This window comes from Balaenoptera acutorostrata, chromosome 13 (genome assembly GCF_949987535.1).
Source record: "Balaenoptera acutorostrata chromosome 13, mBalAcu1.1, whole genome shotgun sequence".
In the NCBI taxonomy this organism is placed as follows: Eukaryota; Metazoa; Chordata; class Mammalia; order Artiodactyla; family Balaenopteridae; genus Balaenoptera; species Balaenoptera acutorostrata.
In genome coordinates this window covers 63,069,630-63,088,161 of record NC_080076.1, presented here as the reverse complement: position 1 = coordinate 63,088,161, position 18,532 = coordinate 63,069,630, and the positions used below count along the sequence as shown (strand labels likewise).

The following is an 18,532-nucleotide window of genomic DNA, read 5'->3' as shown; positions in this document are numbered from 1 at the left end:
TAATACTGAAACTCAGAACAGACTCAACGGTCAGGCCATGGTATCGAGACAAGAGAAAACACGGTATCTCGTACATTTTCCACTCTTTTATATTATTTAGCCTACCTGCAGTAATCTCCCCCCACCCATGAGTTGAATTTACTTCTGTACTTTTTCTTAAACACCTTTAGAATTTCAGTTCCAATATTCTAAATTATTCCTTTTGGGGGTAATTAGAAAAAGCGAGGACTTTGGAACTGTTCAGAAAAGGAAATATAAATACAAGGCAAACTCGGTTTTTGAATTGAAGCCTTGGGATGGACAAAGGAGCCAAAGAATGTAAACACGAGGCTACATTCTCGTGACTCCTGTTAAGAGTAAGGGATCAAGTGTATTACAGGGAGGTAAAAGGCAAGGCCTAGAGCCACAGCAGGAAACTGTCAGGAGGCCTGAGTAAGGCCTTAACTGGGAAGAGGTAGTATTTGAATAATAAAGTTACCGAATATATATTTTCACTCTGAACAACCCACTTACTCTTTTTCTCTAGGATCATGATTCCCAGAAGTAAATAACGAAAATCACAAAATTTTAAAAGTATCAGACATTTAGATAAAGGATCAGGTTTTGTTTAAGCCTTAGTATACACATTCTCTGCAAAGCCAAATCAAAGTATCAGCAGCCTGTTCAAACTGTGGGGTTCCCGGAGTTCCCAACAAGCAGGAAATGAGAAAGGGAATCATACAGCACCCAGGACACCACCAGGAGGTCACTGTCATCTACTGATGTGCTGGCATTGTACTTGAGTGAATGTTAAGTGTACACACATGCGCGCGCGCATGCGCACACACACACACGCACACACACACACACACACACACACACACACACAGAGACATGAATCAATTCAAATATGACCTAAGATCTTCAGGGCTTTTGCCACAAATTCTCCTACCCCGGGGCACTGTAAATAACTAACAATGACAGTTAAAGAAGGGTTACTATTATTTGTACTGGATAAGAAAACATAAAGCAGTAATCTCATTTATCTTTTTTTTTATATATAAACACAAATACTTGCCTGGAGAGTGATATTCACCAGCTCCCACCTTTACTGCTACACCTGCTGGTCTGTTCACATTTTTTTCATAGGATGCTCCCCAAATCTCAGTGACAGGGAAAATTACACCAATTTCATAATAATGTTCCCACTTACATTTGTCCTGCTCACTACTGAGATGTTATTAAGTGTGGAATTTGTTATTTTAGAACATAATAGTTTGTATGCCTGGTTTTTAAGTGACTGTGGTTCTACTGTAATTTTAAACATAGTTGACATTTTCAATTCTAATTCCTTCACAACACACTCACAATAAACACCTCATACGTGCTGGGTGACCACATCACCATAACCAGTGACACTGGCAGACTTCCCTATTCTTAACAGTCCTTCAGGCTTCATTATGACAAGTATTTTTCCCTAGAAAATATGTCATTAACAGATGTTAAATGGAGGGCATAAACGAAATGTAATAATTTTTTAAAATTTGGAAAATGTCAAGTAGAGTTGGTGGCCTAAAATAAACCAAAAAAATTTTTTTATTTCAACATAAAGAATTGAAGAGGTTAGAAAACATCATAACTAACAAGTTAATTAAAACCACACTCAATCCTAAAAAAAACACAACCACTAACTAGACATTAGAGTTCATAATACAGAGTTTATAATAACTAAAAAAAGCTAATAATTCACAGAACTCCAGTTTGTAAATTATAAAGTAGTCAACACTCCAGTATCATCTGCGTCCAGCTATCAACAACCCAGGGAATGTGCTGAGCGGCTCTCAGTAGTAGCCCTGAACATAACTCAGTTGAAGACTGTGGGCCATAAACTTACTGAAATGCATCCAGTCAAAGACCTGCTGTCCCCGAGGACTAGGGGGACCACACACCTTAGTGCCTAAGGGCAATATTAGTTATGCCTGTTGTCCAGGAATAACTATTAATAGTACCTCCTTTTATTCTAAAATAAAAGGGTTCTTGGACTCCTAGGTCATTCTATGTATGATCCAAATCAGAGAGCTATTTTCCAAAAAGAAGCCCATATTATAATGATGGTTCCAAATAAATTAGGACTGTTTTATCACAAAAATGATCTCTTTAAACCATAAAAATAAAAACATGGACTCAACCACCATACTTCTAAAGCTGGCACCTTTCTTATCCTACAAGATGACTAAAAACTTCAATCATTTTCTGAGTTGTATATTCAGTATCAAGGTCCTATAAAACCTAAAGAAATCAACAAAATAATAACACAGCCGTTTCCAACTGTCTTTAGAAACAGTAAATGCCCAAGAAATAACAGCATACCTAAAAAGATCCAGATCCTCAAACAGGTAAGGTATACTTACATAATGTACTTAACTGCCTGTCTACTTCTTTTGGGGGCTCAGGGAGGTGGGTGAGGAGCTGCGGGCAGGGGTGAGAGTGGGATGGGGTACCTAACATAAGAAACACTGAATCAACAGCACGTTTTGCTACCTGCTACCTACACCAACTCTGAGAAGAAAGTATCAATAACCATGATAGCTATTGTGCTATCTAACTGCTTTGGATGCTAACCAAATTTTTCTAAGTTGATTACTAAAGATCATAAATTCTGATAAGCAACTCTTTGGAGTAAATGTGTAACTGAACATGGGCTTCTCCACTGCTCTGAACACTAAAGCTGAACACAAAGTTCATGTGCCATCTGGAGAGAGCTGTGTATTAAAGTTGTCACCAGCAACTTAGTTAAAAACTAAACTGAAGTTTGCTTAAATTAACGAACTTTTTAAAACATATTGACAAACAAACTAAAATAAGGGGTCAAACCATGTCACTATAGGAATTTACTAACAGCAATCATGACTATATAAACTAAAAAATATATTTTGTACTCTAATTCTAAAAATACAGGTTACCAACAGTTCGCATATTTCTGTGAATCTTCCACATTTAGAAATGTGTTTTCCTTGAATAAGGGCGTTTCATCTTTAATCAATTTGTGTAGTCAGGATTCAGCTTCATATGGCATCTTACCAATTTATCTGTAGTAAACTGACAAACTTTATCTAGGTAAAACACTACTCAATGATGCCCTAATTTTCTAACAGACAAAGTTCATAGTAAACTGAAGACAGACATACAGAAAAAGGATATTAAGTAATTTTGTAACTGTATCTATGGATACTAGAAAGAAACCAGTATGTCAGAGATACTATGGTCTTTAAGCAGTTTCATCAACTTCATCTGTAGACAATACTAAACCGGAAATGGCAACATTAGGGCCTTACCAACAAGGTTTTATTACCACATGAATAAAGTATTAGAAAAGAGGTGTTTTATGTGTGTGTGTGTGTGTGTATGTATAAAAGGTTTCATCTTTAATCATTATAACAAATTCACAAAAACTTTATATATTTTATACTATTATAAACACTCCAGATTTGGTTACTCTGAGGTTTCACATTTTCTGTAAAGGATGCGATGCAACAGTAAGCTGATGACTTGACAGGAAGTCACTAATCAACAATTCGGACAGCACCAGGTCTGTACCAGGCTGCGCCCACTTCAGTGATCCCTCAGTAATGGGGATTTCCCGTAGAACCTGCACGTTAGGCAGCACCACAAGAACGAGTTTAAGCAGGAACAGCGTTTCCAGAAGTGTATTTTACAGAACACCTGGCATTCCGTGGGAAGTTAATTGCATTATATGAAACAAAAAAGAAATACTAGGTTAATCAGATTTTCTTTATTCAGAGCCTTTAATGTGCAAATATGCAGTGTGCTTATTTATAGCGTTTTTCCAAACTCATCTGACCACAGAGCCCTTCCAAACCAACACATTCTGGCAAACACCGCCTCATAAAAACACAGCTGTATTTCAGCCCTTCTTTTTAACATGCACATTAATCAATTAAGGCCACCTCTAGTATAGATACAAATATTTTTGCACATTTGAATTATATAAATCTGAAATACTGATATACTGAAATATTAAAAGTCTCATTTTATGTGCCAAACTTGAAATGTGAATTCCAAACACTTAAAAATGTCCATCAAGAAGCATAACAGCAAAGCTATGAGTTGCTATATGAGTTGCTATATTCCAACAGCACTGCAGCTGGTGCACAAGAGTACCTGCCCATTCTTCTCAGTTAGTGTTGGATTTTACACAATTTGAATTATCCAAGAGCTTCAAGAACATAACCCAACCAATTAAACACAATCACGACACCTCAAGAAATAAAAGAATGAGCATCATCTTATGTGATTTATGTGATGCTGACTAATTTCACCATTAAAATTTTACCATTAAAAGTGCCTTCAACTGACAATCAGGCCTCCACTAGAATCTTGGCCAAAAGAATGGTTTGATAGGAATTCTCACAAAACTAAAAATCACTGTCTTACTCCCAGTGCCCAGCTTGTGGTCTCGAAATACCATCTCCCACTGAAAGGACCCAGGGCTTGAAGAAATGTCTAATCCCAGGTCTGAGCCTGGAAGTACCTTGCCATATTAGACATGAAGGAAATTACCAAAGACTACTAAGGTGAAAGGACCGGCTACTAGCCTATCTGAGCACCAATATGATAACTGCAAGGGCCTGAAACAGTAGTTAAGTTTAAGTCCGTGAGTCCGTAACAACACGGCAAAGAGGGAGGGGGAGGAAAGGAAGGAGGACTGAAAGCTGACTGTACATCATCAGAGGGACACTGTGACCAACTCATTTTTTGAAAGCCTATAACTTAAGAGAAAGCTTTAGAACTCCACCATTGAATGAATCAGCAAGTATCAGATGAGCCCCAGTTACTGTCTAACTAATACAATGACGCAGTAATGATAAAGTCACCATTACGCAACCTTGAATGAATCAATGGACTTAAACTGTATTTACTCACTTCCGACTGTACTGACATCTGGGGCTGGAGAACCTTTGTTGTGGGGACAGTCCTGTGCATTGCAGGAAGTTGAGCAGCATCCCTGGCCTCTACCCACTAGACATCTGTAGACCCCTCCACGCTAGCTGTGACAACCAAAAATGTCTCCAGACGTTGACAAATGTCCCCTGGGGGGCAAACCACCCCTGGCTGGGACCACTCATCTACACACTGCACACCAACAGCTGCTAACTTCAAAACAAAAAAGACAGACATTAGGTACCTCCCTGAGAGAACAGATAACCACCTACAAAGCAGTCCTGCCTCTCCCTCACCAGCAACAATAAGCCTCAATTTAATCAAGTCTCTAGATCCAATGACAGGAAATACCAAAGACAGCAGAGAAGTTAAAAGATACCTGAAGGATGCAATCAGCAAAATCTAGTCCATGGGAAAGTCTACAGGACAAACCCGGTTTCTTTAATAAATAATTTACAAGAGAAAAACAGGGGGAATCTATAGATTAAGAGACTTCAGAAACATATCCAATAGCAGTATGTGGACTTTATTTTGATTTCAAGTCAAACTAACTGCAAATAAACAAATGTTTAAATGACACTTGTGAGGCAAATGTGAATGCTGCCTGAATAGTCTGATATTAATGATATATTAAGCTTTCAAAGACTAATGATAGTATTGTCATTGCTCTTTTCTTCCTTTCCTTAAAGTCCTTATCTTTGAACGATATATACTGAAACAGTTACAGATAAAATTATGTCCGAGATGTGCGTTGTAACAGTATGTGAGATGGGAAGCGGTGGGCTTTACATAAAATAAAATTAAGCATAAACTGGTCACTGTTAATAAAGCTGGCCACGGGTTCACCGTACTGTCCACTTTTCTAGGTATTTAAAGTTTTTCGAAATAAACTGCTTCAAAAAATCATTATCTTTAGCAAGTATTCCCTATAATTTAATGGGTCAATAATAACTATACTGCAAGTCCAAGTAGTTCAATTAGTGCAAATACATTCTGCAGCCAGCGCATCCAGGCTCAGAATCGGATATTCTCTGGCATACTTTGAAATTACTGAACAGACTTTGGGTTACTAACAACCTGCTACGAAAAAGTTCCCGGACCAAACTACCTCTGCTCGAGCTCCAGGGTGTGTGGGGGGCTCTGGGATCTCCATGCAGTATTTGTTCAAGCCCTTTAGCAGACGCAAAGCCACTTTGTTGGATTACTATGGGCTATACCTATGTGTTAGGTACACCTGCTACTCTCCTCTGTGAGGTAGTAAGATGGCTAGGCTCACCAATCACAGTCATATCATTTCCATCAACTTCTGGTTTGGTGTCCAATCAGCAATATCAAATACTTGGGTTCCAGCCCTTTTCAGACTATAATCTCAAATTGTCTGCTATCCAGAGCATAAGAGAAGCCCAGCTGAAAGATAGCTCTATGTTTATTAAATGACTGTAAAAATGGCATAAAACTCATAAAAGTGAGAAAATATCCAAACGTGTTTTGAAAGTAAGTCAACCCTTATTCCAATGAATTCTACTTCTTGGCATACATCTGAAGGACATGAAAATACTATGTTGAAGAGATATTTGCATTCCCATGTTCATAAAGCAGCATTATCTACAACTGCCAAGACAAGGAAACAACCTAAGTGTCCATCAAGAGATGAATGGATAAAGAAGTTGTGGTATATATATATACAGACTGGAATATACAGATACAATGGAATATTATTTCAGCCATTTGTGACAACACGGACGAAACTCTAAGGGCATTATGCTAAGTGAAATAAGTCAGAGAAAGACAAATACTGTATGAGCTCACTTATACATGGAATCTTAAAACAAAACAACAACAAAGCCCCAAACCTGTAGAAAGAGATCAGGTTTGTGGTTACCAGAAGCGGGGCACGGGGAGGAGGGACTGGATGAAGGGTGCCAGAAGGTACAAAATTGAAGATAAACAAAAACTGGGGATGTAATGTACCACATGCTAACTCTAGCTAACACCACTGTTCGGTATATTGACAGTTGTTAAGTGAGCAGACCCTAAGAGTTCCCATCAGAGGGGGAAAAACTTTTTTTTTTGGTAGCTATATGAGATGGTGGATGTTAACTAAACTTACCATAGTAATCATTCCACAATATATGTAACACTAGTGTTTATGCTGACACCTTATACAGTGTTGTACGTCAGCTATAGCTCAATAAAACTAGAAGTAAAATAAGTCAACCGAGACGAATGTGCTCTTTTCTTGGTTCCAATAATAAGAGCTATGCAAGCTATTAGCATCCTGGCAGCCTAGCAAAAGAGAAAGCAAACTCCAAATGGGAAGCATCAACATGCCATCAAATCTCACTTTCCAATAACAACATATGTATACACATTTTTTTGTTTTTGGCAAATATTTCAAAATCCCTTTAATAAGGCATTAAAAACACAATAAATGATTTGGTCAACACCTAATTACCATTCAGGCACTTCTTCATTTCAGCTTATCCTAAAAGAGTAACACAACAATTGACCCCACGTATTTAATCTGCAAGTTTACTTTTCAATAGGGCAAATGGCCTCCAGATCAAAGAAAAAAGTCATGTAAAATTATAACCTGATTGTGCCAAACAATTCTATTTATCCATATTATTTTATATGTTAAATCACACACACAAAAACCTACTTACCCTTCAAGTTCCTCCTACAAACCACAGAAAAAAATTCAAATTTGCATTTCAGAAAAGGAATAAAGTGACCACAACCTATTCTATAAGACTACTTTTTAAACTCCATGCACATGCACTTCAGTCCCTCAAATTTAATTTGCCTCACGCTAATCAAAAAGCAACATAAAAATTATTTACTAAGGAATAAAATCAGATGTATTTTGACCAAAATCAACAGTGAACAAAATACCTGGGAATAGCCAAATTTGGAATAAACTGTTTGCCCATGTAAATTAAATCTTATCCCCAGACTGCAGGTATATAGTTGCCAAAAAGTGGTTTATGTCTGTAATTTAATTGTATTTATGTATACACGTCTCATTCTAATAAAGAACTTGAAGTGGTTTAAGTAGCAAAATTTTGGTAGAATTAGGTAGTTCTTCTCCATCATCCAGCTTGTATCTAAAAGTATTTTTCTTCTTGAACAAAATGTTATGAAATGAAAAGAGCATATACACATTGTTTTTAAAAAACGTAAACACTGAGTCTGATAAAGTGGAACAGCCATATCACACAATCACAAAGGCCAAAACCAGAAGCAGAATTCAATCTCAAAGTAACTGAGAGCTTAATAGCTTCCAATTTTCTTATATTTTCCTACTTACCAATTTATCATTTTCATTGGGCATTTCAAATACACATCTCAATTTAGAATCCATCAATTCATCGGGTTTTGCCTCTTTCCACTAAAAGCAAACAAAACCAAACAATGAGACAGAGGAGATATGATGGGGACAAATAGGTTTCACCTCAAAGGACAACTGAAGGGTTAGTGTAGCTGCTGTCTGTGTTTGTGTGTGTGCGTGTGTGTGTGTGCGCGCACGCACGCAGGGGGTTCCCCAGGTCAGCCAGGACTACAGCTGCCTGTACACACTGTGTTATTCTCACCCACCACAGGTACCAGCGATGCCACAGAACTTCCTATAGAACCCTATGAAGAGCTACTATCACAATCCGTTAAAATCACACTAACATCCCTAGAGATTACAGGACTTTACTCTTAATAGTAGCACTTCAAAATTGTCTCTAAGGACACTATTTCAAAATTCCTTCGTTTTTGAAATGAGTCAGGATTATCTGTAGTGAACAGATTTACAGATTTTGTTAATTTTAAAAATCAGGTTTCTCAATGGAGAACTAAACAAAACCCACAGTTTAAACAACATTCCCCCGGACAACTTCTGTTCAACTTCTCTACTCACCACAGCTTCCATGTCTGAAATGTTTGGTGGAGCAAAGATGGTCTGTACCATAAACTTGTGTTTACTCTTCTCATTGGGGTCATAGTCAAAAGGCTGCAGCATTACTAAAGAAGAAGAAAGGACACATGACAGTGACTTCTGCATTTGTTTGCTTCTTTGCATTCCTAGTACTCACTCACTAATTTGCAAATTTAAAGAAAACCAGGAAGGGTGCAAGAAACCACACACTGGATTATTTACAGTAAGGATCCAGAATCAACTTTATGGTTTCCAATTATTTTTAAATTGTCTACCTTTCTGATTTGCTAAGTCTTTAACAACCCACAAAATAAACAAATGTCTATTTAAAAAAAATAAATATCAATCTATGATTGCCCTCTCTAAACTTAAGTTTGGAAAATTTTCAAAACTTCGCCAACATTAACTATTAAAATGCCTATAAACTCAAAATCTAGTAAATTGTCTATTAAAACCACTTATAATATAAACAGGTTTCGCATTAGTATTTAGTGATAACAGCTCTTAAAATTAGACAACTGTAATATTTATAGGAGAAATTCTAAGTAACTTAAAAACTCACTACCATATATTAATGTTCTGATATAACTAATTTTTCTAAAATAGATTTTAAATACACACCTATTCAAGAAGAGTTTATCAATTTGTTTAAATGAGTCTAGGACAACAAAGTGTACAAGGAAGCCATACAGCCTCATGATTTCTAAACTTTTTCCAGCTTCCTAATAATTATATTCAAATTTTTTTCTGAAGTATTTATGATTTTCAGTGGCCTACAAGAGGGTTTTTAGACGTTCCATGTGGTTTTAAATTATGTAATATAAATCTAATAAGAGAATATAAAGAATGAATCAGCAATTGTATACAATATGTATACAATATTGTGGAGATTACTTCCCTGCTAATATTTAGATTATTTCTAAGATAGACAGATGTCAACATTTTCAAAAAGATGAAATGAAACAAATGTAAGAAATATCAATTATATAAGAACATCTTCTTTATAAGGTATGTCTGAGAAGTCCATTAACTCCCATCATGGTTAAAAAAAAATTTTTAAGGGCCAAATATACAGCTGTAGAAAATGCACAGGATAAATGCCCAGAACCCAGATAAAGCACAATATATCTCCAGGAACACCCTTCACTGAACAACCACCCTACACTATTCACTAGAAACTGGATAAAAAGAAAACTTCAAACATGGTTGTGACTTTATGACAGTCATACTTCTAAGGCTACAGACCATGTAACAAGAGGAAGACAATCTTAGCACATATTAAAGGAGTAAATCCATAAAGCTGCATGCTAAAGGGAGAGAGGGAGAAAAGGAGTGAGTATGTAGACAGAGCCAATCAGGGAAGGCTGCTGGAGGAAGCGTGGCTGGAGTGCCTGCTCACCCAGAAAGGCATTGCACTGAAAACTGGAGTGCCGAGTTCTCAGTGGAGGAGAGGGATCAAGGGCGTGCATGGAAACAGTAACTGGTGTGTAAGGAGTTTTTAGTAAGTCAGGTGCTCAATACAAGGGACTTATGTGGGAGAAAGGGCTTTGAGAAGTATACAGGTTCTTAAGAAATGTTAATACAGTAAAACTTCAGAAAGCTAGAATCCTAAAGAAAAAGGCCTTCTGAATGGTTCCATGGATTCCTAGGGATATAGCCGCTTGCACCAAAATCTGTTTTTAACCATGTGGATAGAAATAATTTTATCTTCTTCCAATTGAGCTAAAAAGGCTTGTGGACTTAGAGAGCAACTTCCAGAACACTCGTACTCACTGCCCACTCTTCTTATTGCCCACCCATCTTCCCCATGAACTGACAGTTCGGTCAGACAAACATGAAAGCAGGCCTGCCAGGCCACCACACCACAAGACTCACTAAAAGCATCTTCTCTAGGGCCTCCTAGCTCTGAGTTTGGGTATACAGTTACTGAGGGAGGATTAAGTGCCCCAAGAACTCTGAGGTCTGTCCTTGACTGCCTCTGCAGTCAGGTTCCACTGATGAACGTCTCAGTGAGCCTGCCCCGGGCGCTCACTCTTTGTATAATTTGCTGTTTTTAGTCTGCTGTGGGCTTGAAAACTAGAAAACTGGTACAGAATTATTTTAATAGCTTAGGAATACCTATCAGGAGTATGCAGGCATGTTTTGTTTTGTTTAACATACACATGCCTAGGTTGTGTCCCCAGAGATTCTAATCTGGAAAGGTCCGCGTGTGTTCCTGCTCTCTGTGCAATTATGGCAGACCTTCACTGAGGTGAGAACTACTGCTAGAAAATAAGGGTAAATGGTCTCTGTGAGGGGCCTGAGAAGTTCTCCCGTAAGTAAACCACATCCTCCTACTTGCTTCCTGTCGCTCCACTATGTTAGATGCTATCATGAAAGGATACCGTCAGGGAAGTCTGAGGGCACTAACTCTGGCACCAGCAGACTCCACGGCAGGAGTAAGCAATCCATACATGGAAGGAACCAAGCACACTCCCTGGACTACAAGTAAACACAAAAGGGGGTGACAAAACTGAAGTTTTCAAGTGCGGGGCACTGTTGGCATTAACAATAAAAGGCAGAAAGACGCATCTAAGTTTACAGCTATTGGCAAAAAAGAGGCACTGTACATTTTTAAGCAAAAGATTTAGGATAACACCTCCATAGCCGCATGCAATACGTAACAACAGCTAGAGATGTGAATGAATGAGAATGAGCAATCACAAAAATTATACAAAATTTCAAAGACAAAATAATAAGGGCAGAGAATGTGATAGTAAGCTGTAGAAATAAAGAACAGATATAACATTTTTTTGAACGACAGTAACTGCTTACAAACTGACCACATACACCCTCACCCCAAGATAAGACATTTCCTGCAGCAGTTTGCATGTAGTAAAAGAACAGCATAAATTCAAGACATGGTTTGCTACCTGAAACAGTCACAGTCAACCCTGGGTCAATAATTCCACTGTTGGGCCTCACACAGTACCGACGAGGTGCTGTAGTCTTCACTTTGAAACACACCTTTCTATCCGATGGATTTCGCAACTTAAGATTTGTAGTGACTACATCTGTGAAGGGGCCTGTAAGGTTTAAAAACCAAAAACAGGGAAAAAAAAATTTAATTGGATTCACACACACACACACACAAGCAGAATTCAAAACTGGATGCACATAACCTCAATTTTATATAGAGTATGTACTGAAAGTCTGTGCACCTAAATATACCTCCAGTTTTATATAAAACAAAGCAGTTTTATTTTCTTCTTCATTCCTTACCAGACTTTATAAAATCACTACATGAACATGTATTGTTCCTATCAAATAAAATGTATTTTGAAAGTTCCAATTTATGAAATAAGCCCAAAATTGTATTCCTAGAGTATGCTCTTACCACATGACTGAAAAGATCGAGATTATCCAGTGGTCTGCAAACCAATGCCAATCTTCAGATTCACCTGACAGAGCCGACCACAAAACCTCTCCATCAGAAGCCGACGAACCCAATGACAGGGTGCTCTTGCTTCACCTCAACTAAGTTTGATCCCTTCACTCGTTCATTCTTTCACTCACATATTTGTCAAGTGTTTATTAAGAGCACTGTGTCAAATGCTCTACATACAAAGTTTTTTTTAAGCTTTGACTCTACACCCAAACATAAAACTGCAAAACAAAGAACCCAAAAGGTGATGCAGTCCTGCCTGAATTAAATAAGTCCTAAACCATTTTTTGTTTAAAAAAGGGGGGAGTGGGGTGTGGAGAAACAGTACCGCCACTTTTGTTCTTGGCCGAAGAAAAGCCTAAAGATATTTTATACAGATTTAGACAATTAACTGAACACCTGTTAATTTGGAGACTGAAGATAAATATGTCTCAATGGAAGCAACAACCACACACTTCTAACTAACCCAAAAGCAATTTTCAGTGGTTTCTGAAACAATTAATTTTAAGTTATACTTTAAAAAAAAAAAAAAAGCTAGAAGGCTGAAATCAAAGACAATTATAAAGTCTATCTTTCCTTTATTAAATAAACCAGAACAAGCATGTCTTTTAAAACTTTAAAATATTTCTAGTATAGAGTCCAGACTGAGAAGATTCCCCAACTCTGCCAGATAGTTTCCCATTTTGCTGAATATTGGAAAATTATCTTAGACAAAGGCTTGAAGGGGAACAACAGACAATGAAGAGGCACTGGGAAGAGAGCAGGGGCTGAAAGTAGACCTGCCTGATGGCAAGGAGAGGAAAAGAAGAGACTTGAAATGAAAGGCACTTATTTCAGGTCCTAGGAAATGAATTAATTTTATCCTATGCTTAAACTTTGTGAGTTGTAAGATATTTTCTAACAAATAAAGATTTGGAACTGGGATGAAAGGGAAGAGACAGAAATAAGAGAACATTAGAAGAAAACATATAAAGGCAGAGAACCAGTTATGGAAAAAATTCTAATGTGAAATAGACATTTAAATCAACAAGTACACATTTTTTAAAAATATATATACAATATATATAAGAACTACAATCTTTTGGACGGCTTGCTTGAATTACATGGTCAGGTTAATCACTGCATTTATATATTATTTTACATCCTTTGCTGCTTCTTCAATCCCAATTGCTTGCATTTTTTGGCTAGCAGCTAACTACCCCACCATACACTGGCCCGGGGGAGTGAAGGGGAAAGCTCCAATCTGTCCATTTTGCTGCGTGAATCCACAAAATCGTTGGCTAGAGACACATTTTAAACTGTTAAAACTACAAGTCTTAAAGACATAGATTCCATTTCTTAACATTCTGAAAATCCATAAATTACTACAGGTAACTGAGAATGTGTACAATTTTACGTGACTATTTCAACTAGGAATTTAACATTAGCACTAAGTATAAATTTATTTTTAAAAGTTCCTTAGTAAAATAACAAAAGAAACATTTTACAAAATTTTAATTTTGAACAATCCTGTATTTTTATAACATAATTTTATGTAAGTTTTAATTCGTAATTTTAAATTCAATTTTTTAAATTTCCCCAATTTTACAGGAAAGTACCAACTATCCAAAACAAGGTAAAATAACTGATTTTTTAAACTGACTTAGAAAATGACCATGTGTCAATTTTCATCAACATATGAATTCTGAAACAGTACTTACATTTTATATTGCCCAAAAGGGATTATAAATCTTAAATAATAGATCGGTAGTCTTTCTAGACATAAAAATGCAAACTACCTAAAGATGAAGATAATATGTCAAAAGAAAAAAATTCCACCAAAAGCCAAATTCTTTACTGAATATGTTAACCTTATCAGTAAACTGTAAAATTACCTACAATAAAGCCACCTAACAAATGAATTTGAGATTTTCTACTCCACTGTGTCCCTCTAACCAAGCCTCTCAGTAAGGGTTGCCCCCAGCAGCCAGTTCAGAGTCTGAGCCCATTTTCCTGGTTAAAATGCAAAATCAGCAAGTACTAATGACCACTAGCATAATAACCAGATTTAACAGCTGGAAGAGGTCTTAGGCAGAAACATCTGTTCCACCTTTGTGGGTCACAGAAACTCTTTACGAATCTCATGAAAACTATATACTAACCCAGAAAAACATACACAGGCAAATATTCACAACAATTTTACCTTGGGTTTTTCTGGAGGGTGAGGGTGAGATGGGGCGATCTGGGGTGGGGGTGTATCGTGGATTCCTGGAGCCTGCAGGTTTAACAGACCTGATAGAATCTATCCTTACAGGCCCTCAAAAATAGAGGAAAAGTTATGTAATTTATCTGCTACAACACAAGCCTAAATCCAGGGTAATACTGCCACTGTCAGGTACTTCTGTCTGACATTAGGACTGGGTGGTGCTACTGTTGGGGGGGAAGAGGAACAGGATGTTAGACATTTCGCAACACCCGGGTAGATCCACGCAATCAAGTACAGTATTAGGCCCCCATCCCACCAGATCTTCACATACCCCTCCAGAAATCCACATTGGTTTAAGAAAAAAACCCTCTTTCCCAGAAATACATCTATTGTGTAAAACAAGAAACCTTTTTCTCTTTCCCTAAAACTCTGCAAGGTGAGTTTACCATTACAGAAAATTATTCTACCAACAGCAATGTCACTCAGGACACTTAAATCCCTACAAACGTCTGGCCCAGTCAGCACACATGTATGGGTGACACATTCACATGATTCTACCCACATGCATAAATATTCTCTTGCCCTTATTTCAAAACGTTAGAGAAAACCCTCTATCAGATAACTCCTCCCTTAACTTCCCTTAAATCCAAACTCATTTATTTAAGTAAGTTACAGGCATCTGGCTAATTCATTAGTCTTCTACTACAGTCATGCCCAAACATTTACACATTGAAATGCATATTTCATCACAAATTCACTTTCTTCTCCTTTATGTTATAGTTAAGGCATTATATTAAAAAATTTTAACTGTGTATGTCGGTAGGTAATTTTATATATGAATTTCACTTCAGGATGGAAAAATGGGCATTACAAAATATAAAATATCAAAATGGGATATCGTGTCAAATAAGGTTAAAAACCACTGCATTATATCAATAATCTCCTGCTTTACTAATATCCCCTGCAATGCTTACGTGTTTAAACCATTAAGAAAAACAAGTAAATGGTTACCATAAAAAACAGGAGTTAACTTTGCAGGGAGAGGGTATGAGGAGAGCTTTGCAACACAGAAGTTCTATTTCTGAACCTGAGCAGTGACTGCAGAGCTACTGACTTCTTGATAATTCTTTAAACTGTACATATTTTTCTTTTATGAAAAACAGTAAAGATTTTTTTTTGTTCTTGTTTTTAAGAAAAGCTGACCCTTGGTGTAAGCTTAAAAAAATTAAACTGAAAAAAAAGTGAAAAGCAGGGCTTCCCTGGTGGTGCAGTGGTTGAGAATCTGCCTGCCAATGCAGGGGACACGGGTTTGAGCCCTGGTCTGGGAAGATCCCACATGCCACGGAGCAACTGGGCCCGTGAGCCACAATTACTGAGCCTGCACGTCTGGAGCCTGTGCTCCGCAACAAGAGAGGCCCCGATAGTGAGAGGTCCGCGCACCGCGATGAAGAGTGGCCCCCGCTCGCCGCAACTAGAGGAAGCCCTCACACAGAAACGAAGACCCAACACAGCCAAAAATAAATAAATTAATTAATTTTAAAAAAAAAGTGAAAAGCAGTGTTTTGATGAAAAAGTGAAACATTCGAAGCAACTTATATAGGAAATAAATACTCATGTTTTGAGGATTTCTAAAACTTAATCCTTGTAATTGAAGACAATCCTGCCATTTGTTCAATATAAATGCTTAGTTTAACATTTAGGAACAATCACTGCAACAGTCCATTTTATGATTACTTGATTGTAAACTAGTCACCAACCACAGATACCATCTGATACCTCCTACTTTACAGATTAAATTTCACTGTTTATATGTAAAAATATACCATATAAAACAAAATTCCACACAGATAACATTTACTTGAACTCTTTTACTGAAAAAACAAAATTAAATTTTAAAACTCCACCTTTTAATTACACAGGCTGCCCTCCTTCAATCTCCCACGCCACTTCCTGTCACTAAGTATTCTATCCTAGCTCTACTACATTATCATTCCCAGTAAGCCAAAGTCCTATTCTCAGTCCCAAATTCTAACAGATGGAAATATAACATACATAAATATGGTCCCTGCGTTAAAAAGTTTGGAAAAAACTTGGAACCTCAAACTTCAAAAATGTAGGAAAAGTTTAGGGCAGCTCACCCAGAAGGATGTCCTAAGTGAGACTAGCCTGACTCCTTTACCTAAAAATATATTTCCGTCATGAAACGCTGTATACCTAAAATTTAGAGCAGGACTTCCCCGGTGGCGACGTGGTTAAGAATCCGCCTGCCAATGCAGGGGACACAGGCTCAAGCCCTGGTCCAGGAAGATCCCACATGCCGCAGGGCAACTAAGCCTGTGCGCCACAACTACTGAGCCTGTGCTCTAGAGCCCGCGAGCCACAGCTAGTGAGCCTGCGTGCCAAACTACTGAAACTCGCATGCCTAGAGCCCGTGCTCTGCAACAAGAGAAGCCACCATAATGAGAAGCCCACGCACCACAAGCAACAGTAGCCCCCGTTCACCGCAACCAGAGAAAGTGCACAGCAACGAACACCCAATGCAGCCAAAAATAAATAAATAAAAAATATATTTTAAAAAAAATGTCATAAAAAAAATTTAGAGCAATGATTTCCTCTTAAATAGTTCTCCAAACCTCCCACTCTTAAAAGGAACACAATTAAGCTAAAAACAGCTAAAAGTAGAACCACTCTGACTAAACAGTTTCTTAAATGGTTATCATATATACCTATTTTGATGTAAATTGCCGTTAAAGTTTTCTTGAAATGCCAGGCTTTGTTTAGTTGCAAAGAAAACTGACTTGGGGGAAATAAGGGGAGAGAGCACTTGGCTTTTCCCCCCGCATTTTGAAAAACTTCAAAGAAACTGAACAGTGAACAATTATGATTATACACCCATAACCTAGACTCTACAATTAACACTTTGCTGTTACTTACTTTGAGACCTATCAATCTACCAAGCCATCTCTGGCCATCCATCCATCTTATTTTGATGCATTCCAAAGTAACTGAAGACTCCTAAACACCTCAGCATGTATATCAACTTGAGTTCAACAGTATCTGCTTACTAAGAAGAGAATCAGGGGCTTCCCTGGTGGCACAGTGGTTGAGAGTCTGCCTGCCAATGCAGGGGACGCGGGTTCGAGCCCTGGTCTGGGAGGATCCCACATGCCGCGGAGCAACTGGGCCCGTGAGCCACGGCGACTGAGCCTGCGTGTCTGGAGCCTGTGCTCCACAACAAGAGAGGCCGTGACGGTGAGAGGCCTGCGCACCGCGATGGAGAGTGGCCCCTGCTCGCAGCAGCTAGGGAAAGCCCTCGCACAGAAACGAAGACCCAACACAGACAAAAAAATAGATTAAAAAAAAAAAAAAAAAAAAAGAAGAGAATCAAATTTTATTTCAGGATAAGTGGTCCTGAATATAGCATGGAGCATTTCAGAAACAGAAAAGGCCTCTGGGATGCAGCTCAAGAATAAACAGGCTATGTGCATGAATGTTAACTCACGAACTCCGTAGCATCGTTTAGACCAGCAACCCGGAGGTCTGTTGTGAGACAAGTCTCCATGGGTCTCTAGCATTTCTGCACCTTTTGCCAGTTGAGGCCCTGGAGGCTTTCATACAGACTGTCTTTTCAAGGATCTACTACAGTAGATCCTTGTGAACAGTCTTGCATCTGACTGTCAGCATCTCCCTCTTGAGGAGAGGGCAGGTTTGTTTACTGTCCAGTGTGATAATGCTCAGGTCCTCCTCTGGAAAAAGGTCAGGCAGGTTTCTGTGCAGCCCATCACAAAAGATTCAGGGGCCCTAGACTCAAGGTTTCTCAGCTATGACGCAAACCCACCAGGTGGGCAGCACCCACCTGCACTGAACCCCTTTGTGTTGCCCCCATGGAATTTGAGGGGCAAAGGAAACCAACACAACTATGAAGTTGCTGCCTGCAGTGCCCTGAGAATAACATCCTTTGTCTCTAAACCCAGGAGTCCCATGTCTTCTACAGCACCTGTAACACTGAAGCAGGCTCACCTTTCAGACTCTCCGGTTCTGGACAAGCTCTGAGTTC

The 18,532-nt window shown here is 38.2% G+C and overlaps 1 protein-coding gene across 1 annotated transcript in view; it reads right to left on the bottom strand.

Moving 5' to 3' along the window:
• Nucleotides 1–18,532, bottom strand: part of VAPA (VAMP associated protein A) — a 37,798-nt gene that overhangs the window by 6,678 nt on the left and 12,588 nt on the right. The window contains exons 2-4 of the mRNA XM_057526307.1: nt 11,779–11,931; nt 8,849–8,952; nt 8,252–8,332 (exon numbers count right to left, since the gene is read on the bottom strand). Of these exons, the coding sequence (XP_057382290.1) occupies nt 8,252–8,332; nt 8,849–8,952; nt 11,779–11,931 (338 nt within the window). The remainder of the gene's footprint in view (nt 1–8,251; nt 8,333–8,848; nt 8,953–11,778; nt 11,932–18,532) is intronic.